Below are 15590 nucleotides of genomic sequence, written 5' to 3' on the forward strand. Positions count from 1 at the left end.
TCTGCCATTTCATCATGGCTGATCCAATTTTCTTCTCAACCCCAATCTCCTGCCTTCTCCCCATAGCCTTTCATGCCCTGACTAATCAAGAATCTATCAACTTTTGCCTTTAATACACATAAAGACATGGCCTCCACAGTGGCCTGTAGCAATGAATTCCATGGATTCACCACTCTCTAGCTAAAGAAATTCCTCATCTCCATTCTAAAAGGACACCCTCCTATTCTGAGGCTGAGTCCTCTGGTCTTAGACACTCCCACCATAGGAAACATCCTCACCACATCCACTCTATCAAGGCCTTTCACCATTTGATAGGTTTCAATGAGGTCACCCCTCATTCTTCTGAATTCCAGAGCCATCAAACGCTCTTCATATGACAAGCTATTCAATCCTGGAATCATTTTTGTGAACCTCCTTTGAATCCTCCCCAGTTTCAGCACATCCTTTCTAAGGTAAGAGGCCCAAAACTGCTCACAGTACTCTGAGTGGGGCCTCACCAGTGCTTTATAAAGTCTCGACATTACATCCTTGCTTTTATATTCTAGTTCTCTTGAAATGAATGCATTTGCCTTCCTCACCACAGACTCAACCTGCAAATTAATCTTTAGGGAATCCTGCACAAAGACTCCTAAGTCCCTTTGCACTTCAGTTTTTAAAAAAATTTCCTCTTCATTTAGAAAATAGTCAACTCTTCCATTTCTTCTACCAAACTGAATGACCATACACTCTCCAACTCTGTATTCATTCTGCCATTTCTTTACCCATTTTCCTAATCAAAGTCCTTCTGTAGCCTCTCTACTTCCTCAAAATTACCTGCCCCTCTAGCTATCATATCATCTGTAAACTTTGTAACAAAGCTATCAATTCCATCATCTGAATCATTGACATATAATGTAAAGAAAATCGGTTCCAACACAGACTCCCATAGCCAGGAAAGGCTCCCTTTATTTTCACTCTGTGCCTCCTGCCAATCAGCCTCTGCTTTACCCACGGCTAGAGTCTTTCCTGTAATACCATGGGCTTGTAGCTTGTTAAGCAGCCTCATGTGTGGCCACTTGTCAAAGGCCTTCTGAACATCCAAGTACACAACATCAACTGGTTCTCTTTTGTCTATCCTGCTTGTTATTTCTTCAAAGAATTCCAACAGATTTGCCAGGCAAGATTTTCCTTGAGGAAATCATGCTGAATATAGCATATTTTATCACGTGCCCCCAAATACCCTGAGATCTCATCTTTAATAATCGACTCCAACATCTTCCCAACAGCAGATCAACTGGCCTATAGTTTCCTTTCTTCTGCCTCTCTCCCTTCTTGAAGAGTGGAGTGACATTTGCAATTTTCCAGTCTTCCAGAACCATTCCAGAATCTAGGGATTCCTGAAAGATCATTACTAATGCCACCACTATCTCTTCAGTGACCTCTTTCAGAACTCTGGGGTGTACACTATCTGGTCCAGATGACTTATCCACCTTCAGATCTTTCAGTTTCCCAAGAACCTTCTCTCAGTTGTGGTAACTTCACATACATCATACCCCATGACGCCTGGAACTTCCACTGCACTGCCTGTGTCTTCAAACACTTATTCAGTTCATCCATTACTTCTCAGAAACTGCTGATCTCCTAGAGTTCTCGGGCACCACAGTCTCTTAGAGTTTACAGAGAGTGGTGCAAAAAATACAAAAAACATCCAGCGAACGGCAGTTCTGTGTGTGAAAGCACTTAGTTAATGAAAGGGGCCAGGAGAGAATAGGAACACTGATTCAAGCTGACAGGAAGGCAACAGTAACTCAAATAACCGCTATTATTTGAGCAGAAGACCACGGACATACACTGAATAGCCAATTTATTGGGTAGAGGACGTTCCTAATGAAGTAGCCACTGAGTGTATAATGCTATAAACTACAAAAATGAAATAAATATTTAGGTTTCCAAAAATTTAACAACCGAGGAGAGCCAGACCATTATCAGTGTAATAACTTCCCTTTTGAAAACACCATAAGACCATCATCAAACCATACAATAAGATCCCAAGCTTAATGGTCAAATTTTCAATCACAGCAGATAGATTTTAAGGAGATTCCTGTATGGTGAGAAGCCAAATAGAGACACAGAAAAGGCAGGTCAGACGTCTTGGAACCAGGCCTTTTGGACTACCTAATCAGTATTAACACTAAACTAGGCATGACAACTCGCCTCAGAGCACTGAAATGTTACGTTTATCCAGTTATGTTATATGACTCAATGTTGGACAATATCTAGTAACATGAGGAAACGAATTGAAGCAGCAGAAATGTGGTTTTTGAGGAGGATGCAAAGAATATCATGGATAAATGAATATCTAATGAGGATGTCATGAACAGAGCAAGCACAAAAAGAGAAATAATGTATGAGATCACGAAAAGGCAACGTAACTTCATTGGACATGTGATTAGGAAAGAGGAGTTAGAATGCACAGTAATTATGGGAATGATTGAAGGGAAGAAAGCAAGAGGAAGGCAAAGACAAATGATGATGGACTACCAATGAATTGATCCACTTGACCCGAAACAGGAGTGTGTGGGCCCTGGCAGTCAAAGCTCAAACTGGGCATGGCACCTGATGATGATGATGAATAGTGAAAGTTTCACTAATCCCATTTTTTCTCCGTATTTCGATCATCAACCTCCTACCACATTGCCCCCTACCTCCCTTGACTACAATAATCACCGACAGAGGCAATTAGTGATTAATTAACCCAGTTATCTTTTGGTGATGTGGGAAGAAACACAAGCACATGAAGGAACCCACAGTCACAGGTAGAACATGACAAATGAAATGTTGATCTTCACTGCAAAATAAATTGAGTACAAAGGGAAATCTCACTAAAACTTTGCAACACTTTAGGAAGAACATTCCTGTAGAACTGTGTACAGTTTTTGCTGGCTTATTAGAATATTTCCCCAGAAAGGAGCCCTGTAAGCAGTGGTGCACTGCAGGGTCCTCTGCATGTCATAAATGAATGATTTCGATAAGAATCCAGGTGGTTATGATTAGGAAGTTAGGAAAACTGGTGATCTTGTGGACAGTGAGAGGTTGTCCAAGGTTACAGCAGGATTTAGGTCAATAGATGAAAATCACAAAAGGATGCAAAGTTTTATATACTCAGCCAACTCCATCGTGAGCACAATTCTCCACACCATCGAGGTGCTCAAGAAGGCAGCATCCACGAGGACCCTCGTCTTCTGGGACATGCATGCTTCTCATTACTACCATCAGGGTTAAGATAAAAGAGCCTGAAGCCTCACGGTGAATGATTCAGGAAAAGTTTCTCCTCCTCTGCCATCTGATTCCTGAACAGTCCAAATTATTCTACCACATTAGTCCCTTTCCTTCTGCAAAATTTACTTTTGTGCTGTATAGCTGCAGCAAAACAACTACTTCCATGCCATACAAGTCAATGATAATAATTCCTATTTTGAACTGGGAATGTGAGCAAGATAATGCCAGACAAAATTTAAAATCAAGACAATGCAAAGTGATGCAATTTTGAAAGCCAAACAAGGGCATGAATGACAGGTCCCTAGGCAGTACTGCTGAACAAAGACACTTTGGAGTTAAAAGTCCATTGCTCCCTGAAAGGTGGACAAGGTAACAAATGAAGCACATGCCATGCTTCCTTACCTTAGCCAAGGCACTAAGTACACGAGTTGGAATGTCAAATTACAGTTGTACAAATCATTAGATGACATTTGAAGTAGTTTTTGCATTCTGGTTGCCACACTGCAGAAAGATATGATTAAGCTAAAGGGTGTAGAAAAGATTTAGAAGGATGTTGCCTAGACTGACAGGTTCAAGTTATGTGGCAAGAGTGAATAAGCCAAATCTGATTTCTTTGGAGCAGGGTGGCTGAGAGGATATGAGGTATATGAAATCATGAGGGGGCTAGATAGTGTAGAGAGCCAGAGTCCATTTACCATGCCACGGGTATTTAAATTACAGGGCAGAGGTTTAAGGTGAGATGGGCAGGTTTAAAGTGCATCTGAAGGTTAAACCTTTCACACAAAGTAGTAGATAACTAGAATATGCTGTTGAAGGTGGTGTTAAGAGGTAGGAACAGTAATAACATTTAAGATACATGTGGACACGTACCTGAATGAGCAAGGTATTGAAAGGTATAGAATTAATGAAGGAAAATAGGATTAATGTAGAAAGGCATCATGGTGGGCTAAAGCTTGTTTCTAAGTTATACAACTATAACTAAATATCGTTGAGTGCTTGGCATGCTGTTGTGTGGTTTTATTCAAACGTATGACTTTGATTTGTGAATTCAGATATTCAAACTCCTTTGATCTTTTATCCTATTGTATTCTTAGTTTCCAAATAATTCTTTATTTTTGTATAAAGTATAGTACACCCTTACCTACAGTTGCAAGAAAATGCTTGTGAATCCTTTACAATTACCTGGTTTTCTGCATTAATTACTCAAAACGTGGTCTGGTCTTTATCTGTCACAATAATAATTAAACAGAATCTGCCTAAATTAGAGATTTCTGCAGGTCATTTGCTGTTACCCTTAGGTTCTTTGTAAACCTCTTCAACAAAGCACATTATGCTCTTGGTGTGATCTTTGCAGGACAGCCACTCCTAGACATCAGTACTGAATTTCCTCCATTTGTACATAATTTCTATTACTATGGACTAATGAACACTCAGGTCTTTAGAAATGCTTTTGTAGCCTTTTCCAGCTTCATTCATCTCTACAATTCTTCTCCTAAGGTCCTCTGAAAGTTGTTTTCATCAAGGCATGATGCACACAAACAGATCTTTCTTGAGAAGAGCAGGCTCTGTCCCTAACCTGACTTTGTGTGTGTGTGTGTGTGTGTGTGTGTGTGTGTGTGTGTGTGTGTGTGTGTGTGTGTGTGTGTGTGTGTGTGTGTGTGTGTGTGTGTGTGTGTGTGTGTGTGTGTGTGTGTGTGTGTGTGTGTGTGTGTGTGTTTTTTTTTTAAATATGGCAGGGCACCTCTACTACCCACACCTTCTATCTTATTTAATTGATTGGAACACCTGACTCCAAATAGCTTTTGTAGAAACCATTACCCCAGAGGTTCACATACCTTTTTGAACCTAGACTGTGATTGTTTAGATGGTGTAATCAGTATTGGTGACAAGAAGTACAACTGTGTGTTAGGCAGATTGTGTTTCTGTTATTGTGATTTAGATGAAGATCAGACGATATTTTATGAGTAATCAATGCAGAAAACCAGGTAGTTACAAAGAGTTCACAAACTTTTTCGTGCAACTGTATTTTTCAAGAAGTTTGGCAATCATGTGCCAGATTGAAAGTTCACTGCTATTAACATTGACTGTTCTTTCCAATTTGTTTGCAAATATCAGATTTATCTCAGTTTAAATTTTGTTTATAGATAGATAGATAGATAGATAGATACTTTATTCATCCCCATGGGGAAATTCAGCATTTTTTCCAATGTCCCGTACACTTGTTGTAGCAAAAACTCATTACATACAATACAATACTTAACTCAGTAATAATATGATATGCATCTAAATCACTAGCTCAAAAAGCATTAATAATAGCTTTAAAAAGTTCTTAAGTCCTGGCAGTTGAATTGTAAAGCCTAATGGCATTGGGGAGTATTGACCTCTTCATCCTGTCTGAGGAGCATTGCATCGACAGTAACCTGTCGCTGAAACTGCTTCTCTGTCTCTGGATGGTGCTATGTAGAGGATGTTCAGGGTTTTCCATAATTGACCGTAGCCTACTCAGCGCCCTTCGCTCAGCTACCGATGTTAAACTCTCCAGTACTATGCCCACGACAGAGCCCGCCTTCCTTATCAGCTTATTAAGACGTGAGGCGTCCTTCTTCTTAATGCTTCCTCCCCAACACGCCACCACAAAGAAGAGGGCGCTCTCAACAACTGACCTATAGAACATCTTCAGCATCTCACTGCAGACATTGAATGACGCCAACCTTCTAAGGAAGTACAGTCGACTCTGTGCCTTCCTGCACAAGGCATCTGTGTTGGCAGTCCAGTCTAGCTTCTCGTCCAACTGTACTCCCAGATACTTGTAGGTCTTAACCTGCTCCACACACTCTCCATTAATGATCACTGGCTCCATGATACTGTACCATTTATGGACTATAGTGATTTTAATATGTATAATTCTGAGTTCCACAGCTTAAGGATAAAGTGTTTTTGAGGTTTTCTTAATTAACACTGCTTCTATCAACTTTGATGGTTAACTATAGCTGCATAAGTATTGAAGAGCTGTGTTCCCTGGAGGTCCCTTCAAAGTGTAGATCACCTGTCAAGATGGTAAGATACTCATGTGGATTCCACTTAAGAATTAACTCCTGCATTAGCAGACAGTAAGAAAATAAGATGGAATTTAAACTCTTTAAATTTAAACTGGTCATGATCACATGCTGAGGTAAGGGATAGAAGGGCAATCAGTCAGAGCTCTAAAAACTGTCATGTATATCAGGAGCCACTATGGGAACAATGACTCCCTTGTCTAGAAGATTACTTAATTACAAAAATGCAGAATAAAATAATGCCTTGTTTCTGGGCAATTGCCCATGTAAAAATATAAAAAAGGTTCATAATTGTGATGATATACAACCACTCAATCAAAACCATTATCAACTGCTTCCTCCAAGGGCCCACCCTTAATCTTGCATTTTTCAATTTATGGCTTCTCTAATCTTGCTTACAGTTGTTTGAATGCTTGAATGTGATATCACCCCTTAGTTTTGATCTCAAAGCACCACTTTGAAAATCACTAGCAGCAATTATGTTGGTAGCAAAAGCCTCATAATTCTGTAGCTGACTAGCCCATCCTCAGGTTTAGACTTCTCTTTGTGAATTACCATGACAGAATCTTATACTCGAATGTAGACAGCACACGTTAAATAGCAGCTTCCCATCATTTCCCAAATCTTCAATGGAATACTCCATGGATGCAAATGGATATCTGCTTTTACTTCTCTGACGTTGCCCCTCAACTTTGTAAGCCAATGTCACTCGGTGCTCAGCCACAAAAGCACCATTCTTCATACAACCCATTCAAAGACATGTTGGCTTAAGAACGTGTTTAAACCTCATCAATTCAACTAAGCGTTGTCATCTCCCAATTTCTTCACTGTTCAGTGTGATTTCTCCTGCCTTGGGGGCATTATCTGTATTAACAATAATGCTATACAAGTTTAATTGCTGCTGAAAAGAATCAATGAACATTGATTAAATCACTGGAAGGAAATGGATTTTCTGTTATGAAATACCCTTCATTTTTTATGCCACTTGCCTGAACATGAGATGGTGTGCTCAAGATGTAAACAACTGCATTGGCCAAATCCTCTGCCTTCAGACACTGAGGAAAAACAGAAAAAAAAAATCATAGCTGGAGCTATACAACAGAAACTACCAGTTTTCCTTTTGAGTCTGCTATGTACTGTAACATTGCCGTATTTTGTCTTAAAGTGATATAAACAAAATTGGGATAACAGGGAATGCAAAAACAGCAGCCAGAGGGAATACAGAGGGGAAAGTCTGATTGAATAGTTAGCTTATTTGTTTTTAAGAAAATCTATCACTTTATTTTTGAGAATGTATGCAGCAGGTTACATTCAAGGAGGCGAATAACACTGAGGTTTTCAAAACATTCATGCAATGCAAAAACTTGCTTCCCAATGAACTCCCAAGCGGAACATTGGTGCAGAAAATAGAGGTCAGCATTGGGGTTCTGTACATTATCATGGATAGAGAATAAGTACATAAAAATTAAGTCAATTCAGGTGAGCAGATTGCTATTAATGGGTATTGCAAGGATTAGAGCTAGGCTCACAGATCCTTACAAACAATTTCATGATTTGGATACTTTGCTGTGTTTCCATTCATCCAGTTTTGTTGGCAATGTATGGGAAGATGGAAAGTAAGGGCACAGAGACTAAGAGATTGCTGGCAAATAGGAAAATCTAAGTGCTTGTGTTTAGAAGGACACAAATATCCTTGGATAGGAAACAAAGCTAACATACAGTTACAGCAAAGAATAAGACAGAGGATTCCAAAATTGAAAGCGGGACCCCAATGCTTTTCTTCCTACATCATTAGATTTTCAAGGAGCGATTTCTGGCCGAAAACCTCCTGCACCCTCTCAGTGATATCCCGGGGCCAAAATAGCATTCATGATTTTCATCAGGTGCTACAGGGAAGTTCACTGTCTTTCTATAGTTTGTTGAACTTTCCACCTTCACTCACTTTTTCTAGCCCTATGAGTGCTTTAGGCTTCACCCTTCATTCCACCTGCTATATTCCAATAATGCTGTTTGATGCTGAGAAGTGGTTTGAAGGTGCAAGGGTTTTTCCAATGCTCATTTCCTTCTACTTTTAAAGATGATCAACTATTTACCATTCTTCACTTTTCCCATACACATGGTACAACTGATCCTGGAACACAAATTCCCAGTTTACAGATTGGTTGTACAGTAGTTCTAGTTATTCTTCAAGCCTGGAAATCCAACGGCCAATTCAGAACAATTACTTTTGCATGTGAAGCAAACCAAGACACATTGTGTTCTCAAATGGCACTGGAGTTATAGGTAGATGTCAACTATCTCATAACTTTGCCTTAAATTTTCTTTCAGTTCATTGAATTATGCTAATATACTCTCTCACTGGCTCCTTAAGGTTGTTATAGCCGGGGGCGGTAGTGGGGATAAACTCCCACTGTAACAAATTTAGAAGTGATGTTAGGGTGTCAGAGAAGATGGTGCCAGCAAACAATGTGACCAAAGGTGACATCCTTCAGACAGTTCAGGAAACTGCTACTTTTACGTCATCTTTCAAATATGATTCTGCTATTATTAGAACCTCTGATTTACATTTTGATGGTGTGTTTTCGGGCCGATTGAGCGAACTGGTGCTTTGCTGTCTCTGAGGGAGCTCGGTGAGGTTTCGAGCAGAAGTGTGCAGCATGGAGGCCAAGAATCCTGGTGACGGGATGCGAGCACAAGATCGACTACATTTCGCCGATTCTGCCAATCAAAGCTTCGTGAGAGGATTGAAATCAACGAAGATGAGAGCAGAAGGCGATGGGGTGTTCAGCACAGTCTGCCTGCGTTGATCTCTCTCTCTCTCTCGCTCTCTGCTCCAAGAAGAATGTGCTAACCATTCGATTGGGTCTCCCTCTCACTCGATGCTGCCGGAGTCTTGGGTCTTGGGCAAGGTTTTATCAATACGTTTGTGGATTTGACTCTGTGTGTTCATGTTATGATGTGCTTCTGGTTTCTGGTTACTACTTTCTTTAAAATGCTATTTTGTGCGATTCTGATCGGGGTGGACTAGCTCTGCGGACTGCAGTCAATGAATGACAAAGTGCCAAATTGAACTGAACTGAACTGAATTAAAGTGAACATTCCTAGACTGTTTCAAAGACTTTGTGGTTTGAGGTTTTGTATTTTGTGTTTTTTGTTCGTTATTTGCCGTCTGCGCAATTTGCTTTTTTTTTTGTATTTGGTGTTTGATGTTTTCTTTGAATGGGATCCATGGTGTTTCCTTGTATCGTGACTGTCTGTGGGAAGACGAATCTCAGGGTTGTATACTGCATACATACTTTGATCACAAATGTACTTTGAATCTACCTATTAAATGCTCTCAATGGCGTGCGTCTCAAGTATTTTCTGACAACCAACTCCAGCTCCTGGCCTTCGCATGTGGCTTATCTACTAGGCCCATTGGAACACTCTATAGGAGAAGGGGCAAGTGTGGGTTACTGGTGCCTTAAAACCAGTCGCTTGTGAGTAGGCAGCTCACCTAGAAGGAAAACTCTGATTTCAAATCTCTGCTGTCTTGTGGTTATACCCACACATGGGGAAGGCTTCGGGAATAAACCCCCAAAGATAAATCCTGAGCTGGAGCTCCGAAGGCACTCCTATACTGAGTTCACACAGACTGGCAACTCCTGTGATGCCACTGGTGCCAAACTACATCAGTCTCTGCCATTCCTTTGGATTCATCAGCTGTGTGGAGCAACGCAGCCTCTTACATGAGCAACAGCTTGCTCTCCATATCATACTGCCCTGGCTTGCGAATCATGTAAATAGCTGGGACTCAACACCCATAGTCGAACCTAACCAAAGGAGGGCTTCATACTTTCTAATCTTTAAAAATCATTTGCATTTCTCCATCTCTACCTTCCTCCCAAATCTGTACATTAGAAGAGACTCCAAATCATGTGCACTGTCTTTGTGGAGGTGCTTCTAGTTGATCAATCTCAAATAAAGCACTCAAAATTATTTGAGAAATTTAGTTTACATAGCCTACCTAAAACCTAAAAATAAGAAATACTATACAATTATTTCTTTTTAATCTTTTTCAGGGAATTGCAATTATTGATACAGAAATCCAGACATCGTCATTTGTCAATAAGAGCTTCCAAGTTTTCATAAAGAGTGCCCACATTGTAACATCTAGGACTCTCACACATATCACAGATACAATCTGATCATTACAAAAATCCAGATATCCAACAGCACAAAGTGACACAAATTTGCACATTCATTTCAAGATTAAGCATTGCTAGAACCATTGGTACTCCACATAATTTCCATTTGATAATAAATTAGCTGATTATTGTCACATGTACCAAGATACAATGAAAAACGTCTTTCATACCATTCATAAAGATCAATTCATTACAACAGTAAAGTAGCACAAGGTAAAAATAAAACCAGAATGCAGAATGAAGTGTTAGACAGAGGTTGGTGCAAACGGACAATAAGGTGTAAGGTCATAATGAGCTGGATGGCAAAGTCAAGATCCATATTATTGTACTAAGGAACCATTCAATTGTTTTATAACAGGTGACAGAATTTGTCCTTCAGCCCGGTAGTACAATGCTCCAGGTTTTTGTATCTTCTGCCTGATGGAAGAGGAGAGAAGCCAGAATGTCCAGGGTGGTGGGGTCTTTGATTATGCTGACTGTTTTACTGAGGCAAAATGTAGGATCAGAGTCCATGGAAGAGTGCAGGTCCTTGTGATGTGCTGAGTGGCGTCCACAACTCTCTCCAGTTTCTTGCCGTCAAGGGCAGACTAGTTGCTTTACCAAGCATCCAAACAGGATGCTTTCCATGGCGCAGTGTTACAAAGTGGTGAGGGTCAAAGGGGACGTGCCAAACTTCTTTAGCCTCTTGAGGAAGTAGAGACACTGATGAGCTTTCTTAGCCGTGGCATCTATATGCTTGGACAGGACAGGCTATTAGCAATGTTCACTCCAAAGTACTTGAAGCTCCCAACCCGCTCAACCTCAGCACCGTTGAGTTAAGTTCAAGCATGTCCACTGTCCCACTTTCTGAGGTCAAAGACCAGCTATTTTGTTTACCTGTGTTACGAACCCCATAACTGGGTCACTTACCAGCAAAGATAGAGAGGTCCGTTGAAGTCTGATACTATTTTTAACAGTATTTATTAGTAAAAAGACACAAAAATAATATCAATGCAAACATACAGATAATATACGTCGTCAATACTAAATCTGAAAGTACAGGTATAATAATAATCAATGAGAAATAAGCTCTGTCGTTGTCTAGGGGATAATGTATTGTCCAATGGAAATACAAAAGTCACTCAGTTCATGCAGGCTTCAGCCTTTGGTTTGCTGGCTTCAGCTGAGTTTGCAATTGTTGGAGAGAGAGAGAGATTTTGAGAAAAGAAACTTGCCGGCTTTCCTTGATCTGATCTTGATCCGTATTCGTCCTTTAGCGAGGCCGTTCCGTGGAGGACTTGTCATCCAGGCAAGGATGGACACACACACACAAGTCCCCACCGGTCTCATACGTTTCTCCTGGTGTGTCTGAAGGGGTTGTTCCCCAGACCCTCTTTTATCCTTAGTCACGGGGTCTCAGATATCAATCAGGTTGGCATGATGCAATCCCTCAACCAGCCCACTCTGGTCATCCCCTGAGGGCTTCAATGAATAGTACAGTACTCAATACACAATTCCGTCTCCAAGAGACAATGGCTGTTATCCGTGGCTTTGTCTTGCTGAGGGGCCAGGACACATTCCAAAACCTTGAGGATTCTCTCTCATTTCCTGGGTCCAAGACCCGAATTAATAGCGATCTTGCGATTCTCAAGAAGGAGGGGGCAACTTTGTACCCTTCGGCCCCTCAGAGTTGTGGCACATTCGTAACACCTGACATTGAGAGAAATGTTGTTGCCATAGCACCTGTATCACTAGTCTCTATCTCCTACCCATACACCAACTCATTGTTATTTGAGATATGATCCATTAAGGTGGATTCACTTGCAAGCTTGTAGAAAGGACTAAATCAAAATCTGGCCATACAGTTGTGAGTGTATAGGGAGTGGGGGGGGGGGGGGTGTTGAAGATGCAGCCTTATGGAGCACCAGCATTCTGAGTAATCATAGCAGAGGTGTTGCTACCTATCCTTACTGATTGCGGTCTGTTGGTCAGACAGTCAAGGATCCAGTTGCAAAGGGAGACGTAGAGTCCTAGGTTAACAAGTTTGGAGATGAGTTTGACTGTAATTATAGCACTGAAGACAGAGCTGTGGTCAATAAACAATTGTTTATCCTGATTCTCTAGAAATGAGTACAAGGGAAGGGAGATAGCATCCATGATAGCCCTATTTCAGTGGTTGGTGAATTGCAGTGGGTTAAGGTTAGCTGGAAGGCTGCAGTTAACGTGTGCCATGATCAGACTCTCAGAGCACTTCATGATGGTGCATGTCAGAACCATTGGGTGGTAATTACCATGGCATGTCACCTTGTTTCTCTCAGGTGATAGCTTAAAAAATCACAGTCTATCATGAACACCAAAAATGAAAATCAACAATCCTGAATCTTAATCATCATACAAAATAACTGAGTGCATAAATATTTATAACCTCAATGTTGCTAACAAACCAGCTGCACACTCTTTCACAATAGTTTTTTGTGGAAAACCTGTTTCTTACATTGGTTTGTACAATAGAAGATGGACTTCCACATAATTTCTGTTTGGCTGTCCACATGTTGTGTACTATAAACTTACTAACTTCCTGGGGTAAGGGAGTTGATTTTGGTGTGCGAAGAGAAGTTACAGAACAAGTTTAGAAACATTTGTACCTGACCCATCAGCAGCTGATCAGGAGATTCTCTAATGACCTTTTACAACATAATGATCATCATTTATCTTATAAGTGGTGGCTTGATTTAAGACCAGGCTTGTCAGTACATTCCAGTTAACTTGCATTGATAAAGGGACAAGAGAAAGTTCATCAGCAATCCAACTGGTTTTAACTATTGCTTACATTTCACAGAAACCTCCATCTCCTTGTGACTATCTCTCCCTAATTTGCCCTACTTCCGTCAAATTCCTTTCTCCCTTGAGTGTGCATCAAGCTGCCACTTTAAAACCTGCAAATGCTATGTATTGCAACCATTCCATGCTGACAGTTCTCTTTAATGTTGCTGATATGTTAATAGGGCTGATGAAGTTGCAAACAAAAAGCTCCAATGATTATGCAAATCACGCATCAAATGTGAATAGAAATAATTAATATTAATCTTTCACAGCTAAGAAAAGTAAGTTGAGAAAAAAAAAATCACAAAATGGGTTTTGGAGTGTAGGAGATTGGTTTGATGGAAACCTGAGTAAATATTAAAGGTTGTTAACCTTTCCTTGGAACTGGGTAGTCTTGATACAATCTGTAAAGGATAATTACATGAAAACATTGAATTAAATACCATATCCTGAAGGATGCAACACATTCAGTCAGAGTGCATGTTGTTACTCCTTGAGGTTATGTTGAGTGTTGTTGGAACAGATTAAGAGGCTATAAACAAGAGATTAATACAAGAGTGGAGTGGAGAATTAAAGTGACAAAATAAGAAATATTTGTTGAGTTCACATCAATTCTCTCCAGAATTTCAGGTTATCCTTTGGCTTGCATCATGACTAAAATTCTGCATTTTTAGCTTCAATTACTTACAGCTGTCATAAGGAGTTAGCAAAATTGTTGCACAAAATTGCCTACAAAGCTGTTTGGCTTTCATACCTTCAGGTTCTCGTACGTCGCTGCAGCCTTTTCTGGGTCATTGTTATGAAGCCTGAATGCAAACTCTGTTTCCACCAGCCCTGGAGATACAGACTGTAAAAAGGCAGGACATTTAAATATAGAAAAGCATAGAAATCATAGAACAGTACAGTACAGGCCCTTTGGCCCACAATCTTGTGCCGACTTTTTAACCTACTCTAAGGACAATCTAACCCTTTCCTCACGCATAGCCCTCATTTTCCTTTCATCCATGTACCCATGAGTCTCTTAAATATCCCTAATGGACCTGCCTCTACCACCACCCTTGGGAGTACCTTCCATGCACCTACCACTATGTGTGCTTTTTTTTTTAACGTCATTATTTTTGCTCTTACACTTTTTAAAATATGTTCTTATTGTAATTTATATTAAGTTTTATGTACTGCACTATATTACTGCCACAAAACAACACATTTCACAGCACGTCAGTGATAATAAACCCAACTCTAATCCTGTCTTTAAAAAAAACCCTACCTCTGACATCCCTGTTATACTTTCCTCCAATAACCTTAAAATTATGCCCTTGTGTATTAGCTATCACCGGCCTGGGGTAAAGGTGCTGGTTGTCCAATCTATCTGTCTCATATCATCTTATACACACCTATCTAGTCACTAATTATCCTTCTTCACTCCAAGGAGAAAAGCCTTAGCTCACTCAAACTATCCTCATTAGACATCCTCTCCAATCCAGGCAGCATCCTGGTAAATCTCCCTGGGAACAGAGAGCTTTAAATTAAAATTTTCCAGTTGCAATATAATGCATGGCATGAAATATATCTGACTGGTAAATTTTCTCTGCAACCTCTCTAGAGCTTCCACATTCTTATAATGAGCTGGCCAGAAACAAACACAAGAGCTTTACAGAGCTGCAATGTTACTTTCCAACTATCCCCCAACTTTCGAAGGCTAACACACCATGTACCTTCTTAACCATCCTATGAAACTACACAGTAACCTTGAGGGATCTATAAATTTGAACTCCAAATTCCCTCTGTTCTCACACACTGCTAATAACCCTGTCTTCAAGTTCGATCTTCCAAATAAAATCACGGAATGGGTTTTGAGATGTGGGAAACTGGTTTGATGGAAATCTGAAGTCCGAGTAAATATTAAAGGTACATTGGAACTAGGTAGTTTTGATACAATCAGTAAAGGATAATTACATGAAAATGTTGAATAAATATCAAATCCCTGAAGGGTGCAATGCCTTCAGTTAGAGTACAAGTTGTTACTCCTTGGAATTCTTAAGTGTATCACTTCACACTTTTCCGGATTGTACTCCATCCAGCACTTCTCAGCCCAGCTCTGCATCAGTGACCCACTGTAACCTACAACGACCACAATACCACCAAATTTTGCGTTATCCACAAAGTTAGTAGCCCACCTTTCCATTTTCTCATGCAAATCATTAATTAAAAAATCAGGAAGTGCAAGAGTCCCAGTACAGATCCCTGTGGAACACCACTGGTCACCAATCTCCAGGCAGAATACACT

General features: G+C 40.3%; 1 protein-coding gene across 4 annotated transcripts in view; it reads right to left on the minus strand.

Annotated features, from left to right (window-relative positions):
* dhrs11a (dehydrogenase/reductase 11a) overlaps positions 1 to 15590 on the minus strand; it is a 98203-nt gene that overhangs the window by 34326 nt on the left and 48287 nt on the right. For 3 of the 4 annotated variants that reach the window (XR_012099907.1, XM_073053532.1, XM_073053534.1), the window contains exons 5-6: positions 14058 to 14150; positions 7304 to 7369 (exon numbers count right to left, since the gene is read on the minus strand). The exons of the other annotated variant lie outside the window; for it this stretch is intronic. Coding sequence is in view for 2 of the 3 variants with exons in the window: in XM_073053532.1 (XP_072909633.1) it covers positions 7304 to 7369; positions 14058 to 14150 (159 nt within the window). In the remaining variant the exon portion in view is untranslated. The remainder of the gene's footprint in view (positions 1 to 7303; positions 7370 to 14057; positions 14151 to 15590) is intronic. 4 annotated transcript variants of the gene reach the window in all.

The sequence above is a fragment of the Hemitrygon akajei genome, chromosome 8 (genome assembly GCF_048418815.1).
Source record: "Hemitrygon akajei chromosome 8, sHemAka1.3, whole genome shotgun sequence".
Lineage (NCBI taxonomy): Eukaryota > Metazoa > Chordata > Chondrichthyes > Myliobatiformes > Dasyatidae > Hemitrygon > Hemitrygon akajei.